At 42.6% G+C, this 22,889-nt stretch overlaps 2 protein-coding genes across 2 annotated transcripts; both read left to right on the top strand.

The window, feature by feature from the left end:
- The first annotated feature begins 6,921 nt into the window (after window positions 1–6,921).
- On the top strand, window positions 6,922–11,562 carry LOC139154078 (vomeronasal type-2 receptor 26-like). Its single transcript, XM_070728508.1, has 3 exons — window positions 6,922–6,930; window positions 9,377–9,503; window positions 10,649–11,562. Exons 1-3 carry the CDS (start codon window positions 6,922–6,924, stop codon window positions 11,560–11,562), a joined length of 1,050 nt encoding a protein of 349 aa, XP_070584609.1.
- Window positions 11,563–13,480: 1,918 nt separating this feature from the next.
- Window positions 13,481–22,260, top strand: LOC139154076 (vomeronasal type-2 receptor 26-like). The gene is made up of 5 exons (XM_070728507.1): window positions 13,481–13,768; window positions 14,464–15,321; window positions 16,217–16,432; window positions 20,740–20,866; window positions 21,362–22,260. The coding sequence occupies exons 1-5, from the start codon at window positions 13,481–13,483 to the stop codon at window positions 22,258–22,260; spliced, it is 2,388 nt and encodes a 795-aa protein (XP_070584608.1).
- The last annotated feature ends 629 nt before the right edge of the window (window positions 22,261–22,889 follow it).

Raw genomic sequence — 22,889 nt, 5'->3', positions numbered from 1 at the left:
TTTTCCTAATCAATCATATGTTAGAGTCAAATTTGGAAGTCTGGATCCTCTGGCGCCTCAAGGCAAGGAATTATCCATTTGTGTTGAAAGCATTGTGTGGCACAAAATGTTTAACCAGGTGAGAGGGAAAAAATCTTCAATTCTTGGTTTAAGAAATCTTATCTCAAACTCCTGATTTTAAAAAAGGAATCATTCAGACTGTCTTCTTAAATGCCAGTAAGAATCATAATCATATATTGCAGCGCAGGCGGAGTAATAGTCGGACACAAGGTGTGGGTATAACGGGGTCACTTTTATTCAACAACTTAACTCTTAACTTATTAACTTGTTTAAAACCTTAACCCCACATGACCTGCAGGGTGCAAGATCAAATGGGGGCGGAATAACATGCCCAATTCAGACAGCAACCCTGGGGCGAAAACTCCTTGAAACTGGGTGCGGGTCATATTGAACTACACCTACCCCCTGCACCCTTACTACGCCACACCTGGCGTGTGGGATGGCTCGCTACAGGTCTACGTTAAACTCCCGCCAGCGAGCCACAGGGGCGACTCACTCCCCGGACCCAAGCCGGTCGAGCCCTGTAATCCAAGAAGGAGCTCGCCCCTCACCTCAGTAGAGGTGCCCCAAAAGGAGCTCACCAGTTGCTATTTATTTTATTTTCCGCCCCCTATCGGCCCCCCCTCCCCCCCCCAGTGACCCTAAGGGGGGGGGGCACTAGATGGTGGGGCCACCCCCTAACCACACTCCCACGCACATAGTGGAGTAGGCGAAAAAACAATCGCAGCTCGTCCAATTCTGCTGCGACTGCAAAAAATTCCTACTCGGCCCCCCGGAGGGCGACCCATCATATGCACCATGTAACAGAGGGAGGGTGGGTGGGTGCCTCACGATGCTCCGGGCGAGACTGCTGCGCCACAAGTCAGCCCCCTTATATAGGGCTGCCTGCCCTCGCCCGGCCAATCGGTGCCCACGCACCGTACCACGTGGTCACGGCACCCGACGTGGGTGCCGTGACTCCGCCCCCCCAACATGGCGGCCTCCATACCCCCGCCGATCGCCGCAACCCCCACCGGCCGGTAAGTCGGCTGTGGGAATTGCGGCGCAGGCGGAGTAATAGTCGGACACAAGGTGTGGGTATAACGGGGTCACTTTTATTCAACAACTTAACTCTTAACTTATTAACTTGTTTAAAACCTTAACCCCACATGACCTGCAGGGTGCAAGATCAAATGGGGGCGGAATAACATGCCCAATTCAGACAGCAACCCTGGGGCGAAAACTCCTTGAAACTGGGTGCGGGTCATATTGAACTACACCTACCCCCTGCACCCTTACTACGCCACACCTGGCGTGTGGGATGGCTCGCTGCAGGTCTACGTTAAACTCCCGCCAGCGAGCCACAGGGGCGACTCACTCCCCGGACCCAAGCCGGTCGAGCCCTGTAATCCAAGAAGGAGCTCGCCCCTCACCTCAGTAGAGGTGCCCCAAAAGGAGCTCACCAGTTGCTATTTATTTTATTTTCCGCCCCCTATCGGCCACAGCAGGGGGTGAAATTTTAATTTATTCCCCCTGCTCCCCCCCCTGCACATAAATGTGCAGGCACCTCTGCAGGTCGGCTATAAATTTATCGTTCCCACTATCGGTCAAATGAACCCCGTCCTGCCTGTACAAATCTGTGAGGGATGCCCTGATATCTGGATGGTCTATCACTCCACCCCCAGCCTGAACCACCCACTTCCTAACCGCTCTGTTTACCCTCTTTCTAGCCTTGTCCACTGCGCTAGGACTTCTAGCCTGCCGCCAACTCCTCCTGGGCAGGATGTTGGACCACCACACACACGTATCTGGCCACCGCTCCCAGATCACCAGCAAACTCTCCCATATGTGCCACAGCAGCTCTACACCTGTCATCGCCCCTAGATCATTCCCACCAACGTGCAATACCAAACAGCCCGGCACCCCTCGCACCCTTCCACTGTCGAACAACAGCGGAAGAACTTCCCGCCAACGTAGGCCTCGTCGGCCCAACCACTGCACCACCGCTCGATCGATCTCCAAACTCGTGCCGGGCATCATCTCACGGGCCCTCCGCTCGGCCCAGTACACCATGCTGTGGCCACATATCAGGATCCTGCGGCGCCGGTCAAGTCGTCGGGCTAGAGAAAGGGAGGAAGCAGAGCAGCGTCAGACTGGCGGTCCGGCGCCTCCCCCCCCGCCCCGCCCGACTCACCTAGGGGCGGATGTACGTCCGGAAGGCCCCAGATCTCCAGCGGCCCACTGTCTTTATATCCAGCCTGCTGAAGCCTTCGACTGCTGCCAACGACGCTGCACCTATTCTGAATGAGTGAGTCCCGTAACATCTGGGATCTAAGCCCAGCCTAGCAAGCGCCTTGGACGTAACAGCCCAAAACTGGTACCTGGTCAGGGGTTCACCAGACGCGTGGCAAAACAAAAAACCCGGCTCTACACCCCTGTGGGCCCAATACGCCACCAGAGCAGCCACCGGGCACACCCGCCGGTTGGCAGCCCGGGAAAGTTGGACCGTCACACCTCTACCCCTCTGGTCGGTCTTGGACCGCCGAAGCCTCAAGGACACCGAGCTACGACCTAACTTGATATCCCTAGTGGTGAACGCCTGGCCGGAACTATCGGCTCTAGAAGCTGCTAGGACCTCGCTGACCCGAAAGGCCCCGAAAAACAAGGTCACCGCCGCGGCGTGGTACAATGACGCCTCATAAGCAGAGCGGCAGAGCCGACCCCACAGCTCATAAAGCCCCATCAAGTGGGTGAGCTTGAGGGGGCGCCTGCTGTCACCCCGGGCCTGACCTTTCTCCCTGATCCAACCCTCTAATGTCTTTCTAATCCTGAAATCCCCTGTGGTGTCCGCAAAGCCCCGAGACTTGGCGACGAAGGCCAGGCCTGCCAACTTGCCCCTAATCGTCCGGGCAGACAACCCACGGCGGCGGTAAAGTGCGCAAAATTCAAGGAGGTGTTCGACCGGGGCCGGCCAGAGCTGATCGTATCTCCTATCATGACGAAAAGCCCAAAATTCCCTACCTGCCCGCTGGTACGCTCTCCTGGTGCTGGGAGCTATGGACAAATCCATGGCCTTGCTTACGTCGGCCCTCCAATCAGCCACAGATGCTGTGGGGCTGCTTCCGGGTACTCCTCGGCCTGTGGGGCAAGCAGCCGGAACCTAGCCAACTGCCCCCTGGACAGAGCGTCAGCCACCCCGTTTCTCACCCCCGGAACATGATGCGCCCGGAAAAGCATATTGTTGGCAAGGCATCTCCTAACCATATGCCGGACCAAACCCATAACCCGCTCGTTCCTAGATGAAAGCGTATTCACTACATGCACCACCGCCATATTGTCGCACCAGAAGTGGACTGTCCTACCGGCAAAACTGGATGCCCACAACTCAATGGCCACGACTATTGGGAATAACTCCAAAAATGTCAAATCCCTACAGATAGCCCCACCGAGCCACTCCTGCGGCCAGTCAGCCCGAAACCATTTGCTTTGCCACACCACTCCAAAGCCAGTCGTGCCCGCCGCATCAGACTTCACTTGGAAGTCTGCTTTCAGCAGCATGTCCTGCCTCCACAATGACACACCGTTGTATCCGTCCAGAAACCCTTGCCACACCACGAGGTCCTCCCTAACACTCTTTGATAACCTGATCCTGTGGTGCGGTTTTGACACTCCAACCGTTGCCCTGTACAATCTAAACATAAAGGCCCTTCCTGGCGCGATCACCCGACAGGCAAAATTTAACAGGCCGGCCAGCTCCTGCACCTGTTTCAAAGTCACCTTCCGTGCGGCTCGTGTGGCCCTCACCGCTTCCTTGAGTCTAGTCAGTTTGTCATCGGGTAGCCTACACGTTTGTGCAACGGAGTCCACCTCGATGCCTAAAAATGTCAGTTTGGTTGAAGGCCCCTCGGTCTTTTCGTGAGCCAAAGGTACACCTAAATCCGCGCATAGAGCCTGGAAACCCATCATTCCCTGCTGACAATCGTCGGAGCCCGCCGGCCCCGCGAATAGAAAATCATCCAAATAATGTACGACAGACGCAAAGCCCGTACTCTTAACATGTGCCCACTCCAAAAATGAACTAAACTTCTCAAACAACGAGCAGGATATAGAACAACCCATTGGCAAGGCTCTATCAACAAAGAACCCGCCCTCGAACTGGAAACCCAACAAGTCGAAATCCCCCGGGTGAATGGGCAAAAGCCGGAAGGCCGATTTGATATCACACTTCCCCATCAGCGCCCCCACTCCGCACGCCCGGACCATCGCGACCGCCGTCTCGAATGGCGTGTAGCGCACCGAGCAGAGCTCCTCAGGAATGTGGTCGTTCACCGATTCACCAGGGGGGAACGACAGGTGATGTATAAGCCTAAACTCACCCGCGGCCCTCTTGGGCACCACACCGAGTGGGGACACCTGCAGGAAGGGCAGGGGTGGCTCCGCGAAGGGGCCCAAAACCCGGCCCTCGCGCACCTCCTTCATAATTTTGTCCCGCACTACGTGGCCCATTCCCGCCACAGACCTTAAATTGTCCGCCATGCATGCCCTGCGTGGCCCCCCGTACGGGATCCTGAAACCCGCGGTAAACCCTGCGAGCAGGAAATCGGCACCCTTCTTGGGGCGGTAGCCGGTGAGCCAATGCTGCAACCTGTCCAATCTAACGGGGGTTGGGCCCCTTACCTTGAGCCCCCCCAGGCTGGGGTTTGGCGGGGGTCCCAGCGTCCTTGGAGCCGGCCCCACCGCGCCCCCTGTAACAAGCGGAGGTCGGGTGTCTGCCACTACATAAGGAGCAGGCGTGGCGAAAACGACAATATGCCCTGGAACAGGCCCCTCTAGCGCCGTACTCGTAACAGTACGGCTGACCTCGAAAGGACGACCCAGCCGTGCTGCGCTGACCGGAGGCCGGGGTCGCCGTCCCCACCGCCGGGCGGGGAAGAGTAGCCTCCTTGCCCGTGGTTAAAAGCAAATGACCTGTGGGTGTCCGCCCACTGGCCGGAGTTGACGCCTGCTGCGTGGCCTGAAGCCACAAATCGTTATGCCGCATATCCCACGGCCAGTGCCTGCTGTGGGCGGCGAACCTGCGAAAATCCTCGTCATATCGCTTCCAAGCCTCGCCCCCAAACTCCTGATACGCTCTCAGAATCATGTTCATGTACAAGATGAGCTCGTGTGTCTTATGGACATCCTCTTCTACCACCACAGAGTGGTAGGCCAAAAATGCATATGCCCACGACAGAATTCCCTTGTCCATTTTGGTGCCTTTTGGGTCCTCCGACCCCTTCTTGCCCTCCTTATCCTTCTCCTTCTTTGACTTGGGCGGTAGCAAAATCTGAAACATGTCCACGTAAGCACCCCGCCAAATTTTACGTTTGAGGGACTGGGACATGTGCATACTGAGCGGAGTGTCTGGTAGGCCCGGCGCGAAAGGATTATCGCTGTCAAAAGAAGTACTGGTAGACCCCGAGGTGGTTGACCCCGAGCTGTCCCTAGAGGTATCCCTCTTCCGTTTATGCTTCCTAGCCACAGTCTTTCTACGCCCCCTCCTCCAGACCTGCGCAGCTGTGCGGGAGCGCCATGTCCTGTGACCCCCCTGTGTCGTGCGTTTTGAAGCCCGTAGCCGGCCACGAGGCCCTCTTGGGAGGGACCACCGGTGCCTAGGCACAGGGCACTCACCCCAGTGAGAGGAGTCGTCATCCGCCTCCTCGGAGCCGGATACCATCCTGCTGGCCTTCCTCCGCTTGGTCTTTGACTGCGCATGCCGGTCCTCGTGGGATCTCTGCGGGCTCCCAGCCGACTCCGAGGAGCTCCGAGCCCCATCCGCGCCAGCGGCTGGCGTGGCCCGGCCCCGACGAGACCTGCCCCGCTTCTTTGGCCTCTCTTCCAGTTTCTCGAGTAATGAAGACAGTATACGTGAGGAAACAGAAAGCGAATCCCTCTCCCCCTGCCCCCTTCTGGCAGGCCGTGATGCAGAAGCCTCTGCTTCAGAGAAACCCGATTCCCTACCACTGAGAGGTCCCTCTTCAGCGCTGGAAAACTCCTCTGGGGCCACCAGTGGGTCCACGGGCGGGGCCCGGCCCGGGCGGGGCCCCCTCGCCCCCACTGCCGCTCCCCTACGGCCCCTCGAACGCCCCCTGGGGGTCGCCACCCCCCTGGGGCCTTCTTCACTCTCCTGCCTCCTGGCAGGCCCTGCCCTTGGGGCCTCACTCCACGCCCGCTTGGGCGCCCTCCTTCTTCCAGTGCGGCGGGGCTCAGTGGGAGGGGCCCCCGGCCCTCCGGCCTGCCCCCCCGAGGCCCGCCGCCGCGCCCCCGAGCGACCACGTCCGCCCCCCGCCATGCCTCCCTGTTTAATTGCGCCTCCAAACCCTGTGGGGGGTGTCGCCGAAGCGAGCTAAGGCTCCAGCCGCCGCTCGCGGCTCTTCTGGCCTCGAAGGCCTGTCGCTCCGGCGCTCCTTGGCTGCGCGCGCGGCCTCCAGGCCTGTGACGCAGCTCGCTGGGGGGAAAGGCAGCAGCAGCCTCGCCTCACGATGCTCCGGGCGAGACTGCTGCGCCACAAGTCAGCCCCCTTATATAGGGCTGCCTGCCCTCGCCCGGCCAATCGGTGCCCACGCACCGTACCACGTGGTCACGGCACCCGACGTGGGTGCCGTGACTCCGCCCCCCCAACATGGCGGCCTCCATACCCCCGCCGATCGCCGCAACCCCCACCGGCCGGTAAGTCGGCTGTGGGAATAGTCACATAGCTAAAGAAAAAGTCTGGAAAATGAAACAACCTTGATCATTTTGCACATGATGACTCAGAATATGTGTTTTGGATAAAACAGTCTTCTAGTTTCCAGGAAGCCAATTGTGGGCAATGAGTTACATTTAATTAGATTAATTTGCCTAATGGCCATGGTGATTTGTAAACAACTACTGCAAAAAAATATTATAAAATTTGGTCAGCCACTTAACAGCTGGCAAAACTTAACAGTTATAAATTTAGATTACCGTATATACTCGAGTATAAGCCGACCCGAGTATAAGCCGAGGCACCAATTTTTGCCACAAAAACTGGGAAAACGTATTGACCCGAGTATAAGCCGAGGTTAGAAAATGCAGTGGCTACTGGTAACTTATAAAAATGGAAAACAATAAAATTACATTAATTGAGACATGTTTTAGAATATTTATTTTAAAGAAAACCAGTAAACTAGCTCTGTAAATTTAAAAGAGGGTAAACAAATTAACAATATTAACAATAAATTAAAAAGTAAAAAAAGTAGCTCGATCAGCAACAAAGCTAAAACCTAAGAGTTAAAATCCTTCAAAACTGGATTCCTTCTCATCATTAATTGGATTTACATTATTGTTCTGTTTTTATATATGCTGTGAGCCACCCTGAGTCCTTGGAGAAGGATTGCATACAAATCCAATTAAATAAATAAACAAACAAACAAATAAATAAGTGTATCCAAAGAAGAGCTTCAACATTAGCTGCTGTGAGGTTATCAGCATAGAAAACCAGATAGATAGATAGATAGATAGATAGATAGATAGATAGATAGATAGATAGATAGATATAGATAGAAAGATAGATAGACAGACAGACAGACAGAAAAATAGATAGATAGATAGATAGATAGATAGATAGATAGATAGATAGATAGATAGATAGATAGATAGATGATAGATAGAAATAGATACAGATAGATAGATAGATAGATAGATAGATATAGATAGAAAGATAGATAGACAGACAGATAGAAAAATAGATAGATAGATAGATAGATAGATAGATAGATAGATAGATAGATAGATAGAAATAGATACAGATAGATAGATAGATAGATAGAAAGATAGAAAGAAAAATAGATAGATAGAAAAATAGATAGATAGAAAGATAGAAAAATAGATAGATAGAAATAGATACAGATAGATAGATGATAGATAGATAGATAGATAGATAGATAGACAGACAGATAGATATAGATAGAAAGATAGATAGACAGACAGACAGAAAAATAGATAGATAGAAAGATAGACAGATAGAAAAAGAATTCCTGTCTAGCTCTGCCTCATAATACATTATTAGATCCTATCCAAGCAAGGACAGCAACTACCACAAAATACCATTTTTTAAACAGTTTAAATCCTTTCAAAGGAGGGGGAGGAGAATCTGACAGCAGGGGGCCTTTTTAATCTGACTAAAGGCAATGCAGAGAGAGTAAGGAATACTCACCATTACTTTTTTCCCCTCTCGGTTGGAGCAAATGGCTGCCTCCTTTGCTTGAGCTAGGGAGAGGAACTACGGCATGCAAGAGGAGACAAAAGCTGGTGCCTCCTCGCTCTGGCTCAAGCAATGGCGCCCTCGTGTGGTGACTTTGTCAATGACCCGAGTATAAGCCGAGGCTGTGTTTTTCAGCCCATTTTTTGGGCTGAAAAACTCGGCTTATACTCGAGTATATACGGTATATGAAATATGATTTCAACAAATCCTTCTTTGTTTTTGGCATTTGTGTGTTTGTGGGTATATGGTTTATAAATTATCTTTCATTAATAATAATTCCCAAAACAGAATTAAAGTTTGTTTGTTTGTTTGTTTGTTTGTTTGTTTGTTTGATTGATTGATTGATTGATTGATTGATTGATTGTTCGATTTCTATGTCGCCCGTCTCCCTAGGGACTCTGGGCAGGGCTATATAGTGCTATATTTCCCTAACTAGATAAATCCAGTAATATTGTAAAGAAAAATAAAATAAAAGTATTTAACGAGCATGCTAAAAACACACATGTACAGTACACTCACATGAATGTGCATATGCACACACATACACTCATCAATGCAAAAACATACAAAATGCATATGCAGAACGCAATTTTTGACACTTAAAAGTAATGCAAATACATTCCGCCCCTTGGAGACTGGCGGCATACAAATCTAATATATTATTATTATTATTATTATTATTATTATTATTATTATTATTATTATTATTATTCCAGTATATTTCTTACAACCTAGTTTTCAAGAATCAAAACATATATTCTCAATTCTGAATACACTGATCAGAATGTCTTTCCTTATTTCTTCAACTATTAACCCTTTGTAATTATCATTTTAAAAAATGTCATTTGGCTATCACATTTATATGAACAGAATTATATGGGGAAAGGTCTTCTTGATATAATGAAATATAATATATATATAAATTTCATATAATATAATGAAATTTAGAGTTTTAAAAATTATTAACTCCATGAATTGGATTAAATATAATTCTTTCTGTTCTGTTGTGATCATATACACATTGTATATTTCTCATATTTGTTCACATTTCTCAATTCTACATGTTTATGTTAGATATTGCCAACTTCTGTATGTAATGATCAATGTCATCCTGGTTTCCATAAGAAAAAAAAGGAAGGGGAACCCTTTTGCTGCTATATTTGTGTACCATGTCCAGAAAGAAAGATTTCTAATCAGAAAGGTACGAGAAAATATACATACATACATACATACATACATACATACATACATACATACATGTCAAAATCACCCCAGTATTCCCAAATGTGGGATGAAACAACTTTGCTTTCTTTTTGCCTCTTGGCCCCACGCAGGGGCCACTCCAAGGAAGGGAGCCTGATATAGATCTATTTCAACCTTGTTATGGTTTCGTCAGCCAGACATACCCTTACTGGGATTTGAACTAGACATATTCTTACTGGGATTTGCAAAAGGAAAGCAAACTTGCTTCTTCCCATATTCGGGAATACCAGGGTGATTTCGACAGAAAATCAACCATATAGCCCTTCCTTAGTAAAAGCTGATTCAGAGGTGAATCTGTAGCACAGAGGTTAATATCCTGTGTTGCATGCAGCACACTATAGTATGGGTATATCTGTCTGAAGAGACCATAACAAGATCGAAATAGATATATACTAAGCTCCCTTCCTTTTCAGTTATCAGCAAAAATATGTATAAATATTTAAATAAATATGTAAATAACATATAATCCTTCTCTGGTACAAAGCTGAAGGGATTAGATCTTGTAGCCTAGAGGTTAATTCTCTGCCTTACGAGGAAAAGGCTGCAAGTTCAAATCCCAGTGAGAGGGTATGGCTAGCTAATGAGGCCAGAACAAGGCCGAAATAGATCTATCCTATGCAACATATATATACTTGTCTTCATAGATTTTCACGGGTATTGGTATGTAGGTCTATGTGTAACACACACACACACACACACACACACACATATATATATATATACACACACACAATGCATATACATGCTTCATTTGAAATTAATATGCAACAAAGATAGAATGGAAAGTTCTCATTGCTCTATGCAAAATACTATGTGATCCATGTGTCCAATGAATAATCTTTAGTTAGAGCTCAATGTAACCAATGTAACCAGTATCATATAAGTGCTGAAATGATAAAGAAAGAAGAGAACCATATAATCAATTTATTTTTTAAAAATGGGATAAAAATAGATTTAAAATAGATTTAAAATGAAGAGTCCTTTTTTGACTTTACAACAGGCATTAAAATCGCAATGTCTTTCCTAGACTGCTCCACATTATATTCTTCTTATTTAAAATCTACATATTCCTTCTATTTTCAGATGTGGATTTCTGCACTGAATGTCCAGAAGATGAATATTCAAACTTTCAACAGAACCAATGCATCCCCAAAAATTTAAACTACCTGTCCTATGGAAAGCAACCAGGAATCACTTTAATGGGATTTTCAATTGCTTTTGCTCTGACAACACTTTGGGTCCTTAGAACTTTTTGGAAACATAAGGACACTCCTATAGTTAAAGCAAACAATAGAAACCTTACCTATACTCTTCTCTTCTCTCTCTTTCTTTGCTTCCTTTGCTCTCTCCTCTTCATTGGAAAACCAACATCTACCACATGTCTTCTTCGACAAACAGCCTTTGGCATTGTTTTCTCTTTGGCCCTTTCCAGTGTTTTGGCCAAAACAATTATTGTTGTTCTAGCCTTTGTGGCTACCAGGCCTGGGTCCCAGGTAAGGAAATGGGTAGGGAGAAAGTTAGGAGATACTATTGTCATTTCCTGCACCTCTATCCAAGTGAGCATTTGTTCTTTTTGGCTATTTACTTCCCCACCATTCCCAGATAGGGACTTCAACTCTCTCCATAAAGAAATCATTCTAGAATGCAATGAGGGCTCTACTACCATGTTTTGTCTTGTCTTGGGCTATATGGGTTTTCTGGCCATGGTCAGTTTTTCTGTGGCTTTCTTTGCCAGGAAGTTACCTGACAGTTTCAATGAAGCCAAATTTATTACATTCAGCATGTTGATCTTTTGCAGTGTTTGGTTGTCTTTTGGTCCAATGTACCTCAGCACTAAAGGAAAATATGTGGTGGCTGTTGAAGTCTTCTCTATCTTAACTTCAAGTGCTGGGTTGTTGAGTTGCATTTTTTTCCCTAAATGCTACATAATTTTAATCAGGCCTGAACTGAACAACAAAGATCAATTAATAAAGAGACAAAGCAGGGTCATCTTATAAATAATTTTATCTAGGAATTAAGATAAATTCATAGATGTACATTTATATATACATATGTACCTGTCTCCTAATACATTCACGTATTGGTTGAAGCTAGTGTATGTCACAATTACCATTTTCTGCTTCATATTTTGTGAAATAATTTTTAGACAGGCCCCCATAAAATCTTTGTTAAAAGAAGACAATGTTTATCCAGATGTCAACAACTTCAGCACCTGTGGTCCTATCTTTAACTATCATTAAGTGATTGCTTCCTCCTTATTCAATTAGCAGCTAGTAGTAATAGCAGTTCTTCATACTGATGAAGAAATCAACAAAATGCTCCTCTGCAAAGTATCATTGGGTCTTATCACCATTACTTCATTTTTTTCACAATGTCCAGTTGTGTTCAATATAAATTACTTTTCCAGCAAAGTTCCTTCCATTGTATGCAACTTAAGTGAACCAGTCATAATTTTACATGAATTCTACCAGCCAGGAAACCTTGCTATTGGAGAGATTGTTTCCCATGTCTTCTTCCTCCACTTGTCAATCGATTTCAGAGAAAAGCCCTCAGAGATTAGTATGAAAGAAGCCATGTAAGCAATTTCTATCCCACGCTGAGCAGAAGATGAATTTGTACAGAATCTGGATTGCTGCCTTCTGAATGAAATCTTCCCTTAATATTGAAGAATCATACCTGTCTTATTTTAAACATTTTGCAAAGAAGCCATTTATATTAATGCTTTTCATATTTTGAAGTTTGCTTGTCAGATTTTTTATCACCATCTTCTTGATTCTCAAGCTCTTCAGTCAGCCAGTCAGTCATTTTCTGAAACTCTGCACTTTAATTTTGTCTATTTAAATTACAGTGTTTCATAGAGGCTTTATTGTCTGAAACTCTGCTGATTATGTCCATAGCTTCTTTCTTTCTTTAATTTTTCTGTAATTAATAAGTGATTTTGCTTTCATCACTAAAACATGTCCTAATGACAATTTTACTAATACCACCAGACTTATATATTTTTAAAAAATACAATTATTTGTATGTTACCAAACCTTTTCATCTCTGATTTTATTTTATTTTTTTATCAGAACACATTCAAGTGGTTAGATTCTATCAATGGGTTGCCAGTTACATAACAGGTTCTATTTCTGAACTGTTAGCAATCAGTGATCAGCTATACTTTGAAATTGCAACATATCCTGTTCCACTGTTCTATTCACCCAATGGAACCAATATCTGAACATTAAAAAGCTGTATTTTGTGTTGGTATAGAAAAAGTCACTTAACAAAGAACTCATAGAGTTCTCATTTGGCCAAACTTTGCTCTCTTATTTTGAGCCATTTCATAAATAGAATATATTTCATTACAGCATCCAAGGAATAAATAGGAAATCTAATGCTGGAAAGGCAGGGAAGGGATAAAGAGGGAGCACTGTGTTTGATCTAGATTTAATTGCTTTTGTTACAACTTTAGGTGTATCTTACAGTTTCAGAAAGGGCAGAGATAAGCTTGCTTCTCTGGCTTTCCCCATTTCACAACTTTCTCAGTCCACTGAGCATGATTTTTCAAATGAGAAATCTGTCCTATGTATGTAACCACTAAGCGGAATTTATATTTTATGAGAATTTGATGCTAACTTGAATAGGAACTATAGCAGCATATGTAGAACAGATTCTCTGTTTAAAAGCTTAAAATTCAGCATATTAAATGTTATATCAGATTGTATGAAATGTAATATATGAGGAAATCTCTTAGGCCTTACTTATGGAAAATACACACAAGTTAGGTTTTACTTTTATCAGAGTACAATATTTTCTTTCATGCAAGATTTTCTAAATTTGTTTCTCATTGTGACATAAGATGCTTTGTTTGAATTTTGCTAAAGAATGAAAACATGTTTCTTTGGGGGGGGGTTGTAACTTTTCAGTGTGATGCCCAAAAACTACCAGCACATTCTGGCTCTTGTATTTGCCATAAAAGAGATCAATGAGAATTCCATGCTTCTTCCTAATGTCACGTTGGGTTTTAATATTTTTGACAATTACTACAATGGACAGCTCACGTATAATACTGTCCTCCGCCTACTTTCTGCAAAAAAGAGATTTGTCCCTAACTACATGTGTGATGTTAAAGACCAGTTAGTAGCTGTCATTGGTGGACTTGATTCTGAAACCTCTTCATTTCTGGCCACAGTTTTATCTATTTACAAAATTCCTCAGGTAGAGTTGGATGGAAACAGAGGGAATGTGCAAACTGTCTAATAAAAGCTTATAATTAAAAATGTCATGGTCATAGATGACAAATTATGGTGGATGAAAAATTAATATTAGCAAAATTTACAGAAATACAATTAAGGAGTAAAATAGAAATACATTTAAAGGAGTTACTTCCAGCTATACATATTTTAAGATGTTTAAGATGTCACTCTTTGTGGGAGAGAGATAAGTGGGGGAAACTATTCTTGTGGATATTTTCAAGTATATGGAATTGAAATGTGTTCCCTGTTTTTAGTTAGCTTGTCCACAATGACATCTGACACAATCAGAATTTCTCAGAGAGTTAAGGAATCGTCTTTAATTGAATATTCAGGCTGGGAATGGGTTACTAAAATTGCTGTAATTTAGCCCAGGATTATAGATCCTTAATTAAGTAAGGAGAGATTGGGGTAAACTTAAAATACCTGAATAATAGCAGAGAAACTCCTAGAATCAAATGACTTGGGGGCCTCAAGTTAAAACAAATTCATCTTAAAATTCAAGCTTTATACCATTTTGAAGTTTTTTCAGAATTTAAATTAAAATATTATTTCACACTCAGAGATGTCTAGCAAATACAATGCATGTTCAGAAGTGCTTTTAAAATGCAATGTACAATAATTATTAGATTAAACAAAATATTGAATAATTGTTTTTAGATTACTTATGGATCTTTTGTCTCAGGAATGAATGACAAAACACTGCTTGCTACCTTGTACCAAATGGTTCCAAATGAAATTCAGCAGTACTCTGGGATTGTCCACTTACTGATACATTTCAGATGGACTTGGGTTGGACTCTTTGCAGTGGATGATGACAATGGAGAAAGGTTTTTCCAAACATTGATTCCAATGCTTTCTTCAAATAGCATCTGTTCTGCTTTTAGCAAAAGAACACCCAAATGGACATACGTTGCTGATATATTAGACTTGTTTTTAGATGACTTGGACAAATTTCCTTCACTCATGGAAAGCAAAGCGAATGTTTTTATTGTCCACGGTGCACCTCCTTCCATGCTTAATTTGAGCTGGTATCTTCACATGGCAGTCTTTGATTCAAACCTGGGCAAAGTGTGGATTGTGACAGAACAGTGGGATTTCCGATTAAGCACCTATCAAAAGAACTGGGATATTCAATTCTTCCAGGGTGCTATATCATTCTCAGTTCATTCAAATGAAATACCGGGATTTAAAACATTCCTTGAAAATGTAAATCCTTCATGGGAAACTAAAAATTGCTTTATTCAGGACTTTTGGGAAAATGCTTTTAGTTGTTCAATGAAAAATCATAGTGTAATTACAGAGGAAGAGCCCAAGAAAGTTTGCACAGGAGAAGAAAAGTTGGAGAGTCTTCCAGGGACTTTCTTTGAGATGAAAATGACTGGACACAGCTATAATGTCTACAATGCTGCCTATGCTGTTGCTTATGCATTACATGTTATGCATGATTCTAGGTCAAAATCCAGATCAAAAGTTGCTCAAAAAAGTTTGGAAGTTCTGAGCTTTCAGCCATGGCAGGTAATGTTACTCTAAAAGACCAGTTTTATTTTTATACATAATTTATAATAATAGTAAAGCGGAATCTCTCTAAAATTGAACCTGATTCCTGGTAACCAAATGGATACTTCCATGTAGCTATTTTCACAATACTGTAATACAGAAACTTTGCACCAAAGGAGAAGCAAGAGCATTGTGATTTCATAGGGCACCTAGATATATTTCATTGTTTAAAAATAGGAACATAATATGCTAGCAAATTTGTTACGTGTGCATTATCTTAACTTTTTTTTAATCACACTCTTTGGATACTTCAGAATCATACATTGATAAAATTGAGGTATATGATATAAATGTAACAATCTGATCACCCTAAAGAAAAATAGAATTTTATACAATTTTGTTTCTTGGGGTTGTTGTTGTTTCTAGTTTGCATTGGTTATACTGTATTTTTAAGCTATTTCCTAAGATTTGTTTTCCGCTTTTTTTTCTTTCCTAGTTTCATATAGTTTCCACGATAGTTTATTTATTTTTTTGTTTCCTTTTTACAATATAGCTTTAAAAAAAATGTATGGTCATATTGCTACTTAGTGTTTATGTAACACTACAAATTAGTATTATTTAAATGGGACACTGTGTGAGTAGGTCAATTATATAAATTTGTTTCATAAATAAATATCAATTGTAATACTAAACCATTTGAAGCTTGATAAATAAGTTTAATAATACAAAAGTTATTTGAAACTATTACTTCTTTTCAATTTTCCATCAAGCTTATCATCAATTGGGTTCAAATGAGTTTTAAGGTAGCTCCTTTTAGTGATATTAAACACTATAAATCTCCCTGCGATAAATGTTCATCAGTTTCATTATGAATGAAATACAATATATTCTTGTTTCCTTTTTGAAAAGATAGGCCAATCCCCTTCTAAAGGGAATCTCATTCAACAACAATGCTGAAGAAATAGTGCATTTTGATGAAAATGGAGAATTAATAATAGGTTTTGATATAAAAAATTGGATAACTTTCCCCAATGAAACTTTTAATCAGGTCATAGGAAAGATGGATCCTCATAGCAAAAAGTTAACAATCCAAGATGAAAGAATTGTGTGGCATAAAAGATTTAATCAGGTAAGAAAAAAAACCTTTTTTAAAAAAATTCACAATTATCAGCAAGAAATTCATATGATTGTTTGGGGAAAGAGTAATTATATCAATCCATTCCAATCAATTTTCAAATTTAGTTTTTGGACAGACAAAAACAAATTATAGTAATGTTAGAAACATAGAAGATTGACAGCAGAAAAAGACCTCATGGTCCATCTGGTCTGCCCTTATAGTATTTCCTGTATTTTATCTTACAATGGATATATGTTTATCCCAGGCATGTTTAAATTCTGTTACTGTGGATTTACCAACCATGTCTGCTGGAAGTTTGTTCCAAACATCTACTACTTTTTCAGTAAAATAATATTTTCTCATGTTGCTTCTGATCTCTCCCACAACTAACCTCAGATTGTGCCTCGTGTTCTTGTGTTCACTTTCCTATTAAAAACACTTCCCTCCTCAACCTTATTTAACCCTTTAACATATTTAAATGTTTCGATTATGTCCCCCTTTTCCTTCTGTCGTCCAGACTATACAGATTGAGTTCATTAAGTCTTTCCTGATAAGTTTTATGCTTAAGACCTTTTTTGTAGCCCATCTTTGGACTCATTCAATTTTATCAATATCTTTTTGTAGGTGAGGTCTCCAGAAGTGAACACAGTATTCCAAATGTGGTCTCACGAGCGCTCTATTCAGTGAGATCACAATCTCCCTCTTCCTGCTTGTTATACCTCTAGCTATGCAGCCAAGCATTCTACTTGCTTTCCCTACTGTCTGACCGCACTGTTCACCCATGATCTGGACTCCATTGGGGAATACAGACCAAGATGACAGGGTCAGGTCTTAGTTCCATAATTTGGGAAGAGTTTGACCTGGTAACCCCTGAGAATGTGGACAAAGCTATGGGAGCTGTGTGTTCCTCCACCTGCTTACTGGACCTTTGCCCCTCCTGGCTGGTCTCAGTGAGTCGGGAGGTGACATGTGGCTGGATTCAGGCATTGATTAACACCTCCTTGAATGAGGAGTCATTCCTGCAGCCTCTGAAGGAGGCAATGGTGCAACCTCACCTCAAGAAACCATCCCTGGATCCAGCCGAATTGAAGAACTATAGGCCAATCTCCAACCTTCCCTTTTTGGGTAAGATTGTTGAGAAAGTGGTGGCACCCCAGCTCTGATGGTCTTTAGAAGAAGCTGATTATCTAGATTCCTTTCAATCCAGTTTCAGGACCAGTCACAGCATGGAAACCATTTTGGTCGCGCTGATGGATGGTCTCTGGCGGGCCCAGGATAGGGGACATTCTATCCTGGTGCTCCTCAACCTCCCAGTGGCCTTCGATACCATTAACCATGGTATCCTTCTGCAACGACTGGAGGGATTGGGGGTGGGAGGCACCATTTTATGGTGGTTCTCCTCCTATCTCTTCAGTTGTTCACAGTGGGTGTTAGTGGGGGCACAGGTCCACCCCTCGGTCTCTCCTGCAGGGGTGCTGCAGGGGTCTGTCCTCTCCCCCCTACTATTTAACATTTACATGAAGCTGTTGGGTGAGATCATCCGATGACATGGGGTGAGGTATCATCAGTACGCTGATGTTACCCAGTTATACATCTCCACCTCAGGCTAATTCAGTGAAGCAGTGGATGTGATGTGCCAATGCCTGGAAGCTGTAAGGATCTGGAGGGGGCCAAGAGGCTCAGGCTCAACCCAGACAAGGCCAAGGGGCTGTGGACATTTCCTCCTAAGGACTCTTTGATCTGTACGTCCATTGTGATGGTGAGGGAAACATTGTCCCACTCAGATGGAGTCCGCCACTTGGGTGTCCTCCTAGATCCACAGCTGAGTTTTGACCATCACCTTTCTGCTGTAGCCAGGGGGACCTGTGCCCAGGTTCACCTGGTTCACCAGTTGTGGCCTACTTGGACCAGGAGGCTCTACGCACAGTCACTCAGGCCCTCGTCACCTCCTGTCTTGATTATTGTAATGCACTCTACATGGGGCTACCCTTGAAAAGTATTTGGAGACTGCAAATAGTCCAGAATGCAGCTGTGAAAGCTGTCATGGGTGTACCTCGATACACCCATACAACACCTTTGCTACGTGAGCTGCACTGGCTTCTTATTAGTCTCCGGGCACAATTCAAGGTGTTGGTTATTTCCTATAAATGGCTCAGGGACAGACTATTCACAGGACCATCTCTTGCTGCATACTGCCCAGAGGCCAATAAGAGCTCACAAAGTGGCCTCCTCTGGGTCGCATCAACTAAACAATGCAGGTTGGTGGGACCATGGGGAGAGGCTTCTTGGTGGCTGCCCCAGCTCTATGGAACAAACTACCACCCAATGTCCATACAGCTCCCACCCTACTGGCCTTTCATAAGGCCACGAAGACCTGGCTTTGCTGGAAGACCTGGGGACCATAAATTTACATCTTTGATGACCAACTGTATGAATGATATGCATGTATGCGATTGTGTCTGTCCTTTTATAATAACTTTTTTTTCATGAGGTCTTAGTTTTAGATAATGTTCAACATCTTTCTATCATTTTGTATCTTTTTATATTGTATTTATATTGTTGTTGTAAGCCGCCCTAAGTCTTTCGGGATTGGGCGGCATAGAAGTCAAATAAATAGATAGATAGATAGATAGATAGATAGATAGATAGATAGATAGATAGATAGATAGATAGATAGATAGATAGATAGATAGATGATAGAAGGAAGAGGGAGATTGTGATCCCCTTATATAGAGCGCTGGTGAGACCACATTTGGAGTACTGTGTTCAGTTCTGGAGACCTCACCTACAAAAAGATATTGACAAAATTGAACGGGTCCAAAGACGGGCTACAAGAATGGTGGAAGGTCTGAAGTATAAAACGTATCAGGAAAGACTTAATGAACTCAATCTGTATAGTCTGGAAGACAGAAGGAAAAGGGGGGACATGATCGAAACATTTAAATATGTTAAAGGGTTAAATAGGGTTCAGGAGGGAAGTGTTTTTAACAGGAAAGTGAACACAAGAACAAGGGGACACAATCTGAAGTTAGTTGGGGGAAAGATCAAAGGCAACATGAGAAAGTATTATTTTACTGAAAGAGTAGTAGATCCTTGGAACAAACTTCCAGCAGACGTGGTTGGTAAATCCACAGTAACCGAATTTAAACATGCCTGGGATAAATATATATCCATTGTAAGATAAAATACAGGAAATAGTAAAAGGGCAGACTAGATGGACCATGGGGTCTTTTTCTGCCGTCAGTCTTCTATGTTTCTATGTTTCTATATATATATATATAGATAGATAGATAGATAGATAGATAGATAGATAGATAGATAGATAGATAGATAGATAGATAGATAATTTTGAGACTGTCAGAAATCATTACCCCTAAATCCTTCTCTTCTGAAGTTTTTGCTAACACAGAACTGCCAGTACAATACTCAGATTGAGGATTCCTTTTCTCCAAGTGCATTATTTTACATTTGGAAACATTAAACTGCAGTTTCCATTGCTTTGACCACTTATCTTGTGAAGCTAAATCATTTGCCATATTACAGACGCCTTCAGAAATATCAACCCTATTGCACACTTTGGAGTCATAGGAAAATAGGCAAACCTTCCCTACCAAACCTTCCCCTATGTAACTCATTACTATTACTATCACTATTAAAAAATAGGACCCAGAACAGACCCTTGTGGCACACCTCTTGTAACCAGTCTCTGCTCAGAATACTCACCATTAACAATACATCTCTGATATCTAAGTTTCAGCCAGCTGCAAAGCCACTGAAATATTCAGGGATTAAGTCCAATCTTCACTTGGCATCAGGAATAATATATTATGTGAACCAGAAAGGACCATTATCTTTTAGCAAGTGACATAGCTTTCAAATTATAATCTGTAAATAATTCTAGCTTTACTGAACTTGGGATCAGAAAACCTATAGAAGTCATGGACAGCTAGAGGTGATTTGAAACAAACTGCAATAAGAGATGTTTTCAACAGAAAAACTGAATAAACTGAATAAAAGAATCAAGAATACTTTTAAGTGGAATTTGATTTCCCTTGAATGACCTACTTTTTATTACTTTAATCTGCATTCATTAATGTGTGTGTTATAGCCAAATTCTCAAAACTCTGTATGGACTTCTAATAATTGATCTGTTGTACCACTTGTTAACTGATCCTTTATAGTTGTTCCTAGAGATTTAATTTTGTTTAGCAACAACATGAATCAGGAATAGTTGTGATATGGTATCCTTTATACCTTCTAAAATCATAACTTTCAAAACTTTCCAAATTCTGAAATTTATTTATGGACATTTTTTATAGGAGCCACCCATTTCTCTGTGCAATGACCACTGCCATCCTGGTAACACCAGGGCGAAAAATGAAGGGGAGCCATTTTGCTGTTATGTTTGTATTCCATGTCCAGAAGGAAAAGTTTCATTTCACAAAGGCAAGTGACAATTTTTCAAAAGTAAGATTTCATGTATGGTTTTCCCAAATTACAATGAAAACAGGTAATATAATAAGCTTCAAAAATGTTGATGTATTTAGAATGGATATTATAAAATAAATAGCCCTGTATGAAGTTCTTCACTTTTCAATTTTAGCATCTAAGATTGTCATGATATGAAAAAATTACTAAATAAAACTACTTTGATACTAGAAAGTCCTCTGTTTTACAAGGGGAGTATTAGACTGTGAGTGGAAAAGACTACTTTTAGTTTCAATTTATTTGGGCAATCATGTTCTCTCAAACTATCGTACCTTAAAAAGTTGTTATGAGGATGATGGTTGGGGAAAAGATAGATAACAATTATGCCTCTTGGAAGAAGAACAGGGAAATAATAAATTCAGAAAGAGAATATCTGGAGATATCAAAAAGGGGAAAGGAATGAGAATCAAATCATTATGCTCTTTCAACCCACATTATTATACTTTTTTTCAGATATGGATTTCTGCAATGACTGCATAGAAGATCAATATTCAGCTCCAGACAAAACTCAATGTATTCCAAAGGGTTTAAACTATCTCTCACATGAAGATTCTTTAGGGAAAGCTTTAGCTTTCTCTTCAATTGCTTTTGCTCTGACAACACTTTGGGTCCTTAGAACTTTTTGGAAACATGAGGACACTCCTATAGTCAAAGCAAACAATAGAAACCTTACCTACACTCTTCTCTTCTCTCTCTTTCTTTGCTTCCTTTGCTCTCTCCTCTTCATTGGAAAACCAACATCTACCACATGTCTTCTTCGACAAACAGCCTTTGGCATTGTTTTCTCTTTGGCCCTTTCCAGTGTTTTGGCCAAAACAATTATTGTTGTTCTAGCCTTTGTGGCTACCAGGCCTGGGTCCCAGGTAAGGAAATGGGTAGGGAGAAAGTTAGGAGATACTATTGTCATTTCCTGCACCTCTGTCCAAGTGAGCATTTGTTCTTTTTGGCTATTTACTTCCCCACCATTCCCAGATAGGGACTTCAACTCTCTCCATAAAGAAATCATTCTAGAATGCAATGAGGGCTCTACTACCATGTTTTGTCTTGTCTTGGGCTATATGGGTTTTCTGGCCATGGTCAGTTTTTCTGTGGCTTTCTTTGCCAGGAAGTTACCTGACAGTTTCAATGAAGCCAAATTTATTACATTCAGCATGTTGATCTTTTGCAGTGTTTGGTTGTCTTTTGGTCCAATGTACCTCAGCACTAAAGGGAAATATGTGGTGGCTGTTGAAGTCTTCTCTATCTTAACTTCAAGTGCTGGGTTGTTGAGTTGCATTTTTCTCCCTAAATGCTATATAATTTTAATCAGGCCTGAACTGAACAAAAAAGGGCAATTACTAAGGAAGAAGTAAATTCCTTGGAGTCCTTGGAGAGGGGCGGCATATAAATTAAATAATTAAATAAATAAATAAATAAATAAATAATTTAAAAAGCAAAAAGCAAAATACTAAACCCAAACATCTAGAGAACGTCATTTTTTTCTGATATTTCTCCCCCTGAATTTTAAATTAGACTGAAAATATTTAATTCAATAAACAATAAATTAACAGCTCAGGATATAGTATTTATGTGATCAAAAGTTAAAGTTATAAAAGATATATTCCAGAAAATGTTTAACTTTAAATGAAACAACAATTTATTTTTTTAATATAATTTTTAGTAAATTGTTTAAAAAAGTATAATCCAAGAAGTATATTCATTAGTATATTTGCAATATTTGCAATACACAAAGGGAAAAAAAAACATACACACCAAAACAAATAAAAAACACCATGGACAGTTACAAAATTACAAATAACATTTAAAAATTATCTCATCAATATCCTCTTGGGAGGAGGAAAGTTACAAAAATACCCCCCGCGCACCCTTTTCCTCGGTCGTGCGCTCCCCATCCCCCTGCCAGCTCGCGGGGGGACGGGCGGGGAGGCGCGGGCAGTAGAAGGGAGCCGCGGCCGCCCCTGCCTCTCCATGGTGCCTCCGG

The sequence above is a fragment of the Erythrolamprus reginae genome, chromosome Z (genome assembly GCF_031021105.1).
Source record: "Erythrolamprus reginae isolate rEryReg1 chromosome Z, rEryReg1.hap1, whole genome shotgun sequence".
Taxonomy (NCBI): Eukaryota; Metazoa; Chordata; class Lepidosauria; order Squamata; family Dipsadidae; genus Erythrolamprus; species Erythrolamprus reginae.
Note: the sequence above shows the minus strand (reverse complement) of the source record. Positions and strands in the feature narration are given on the sequence as shown.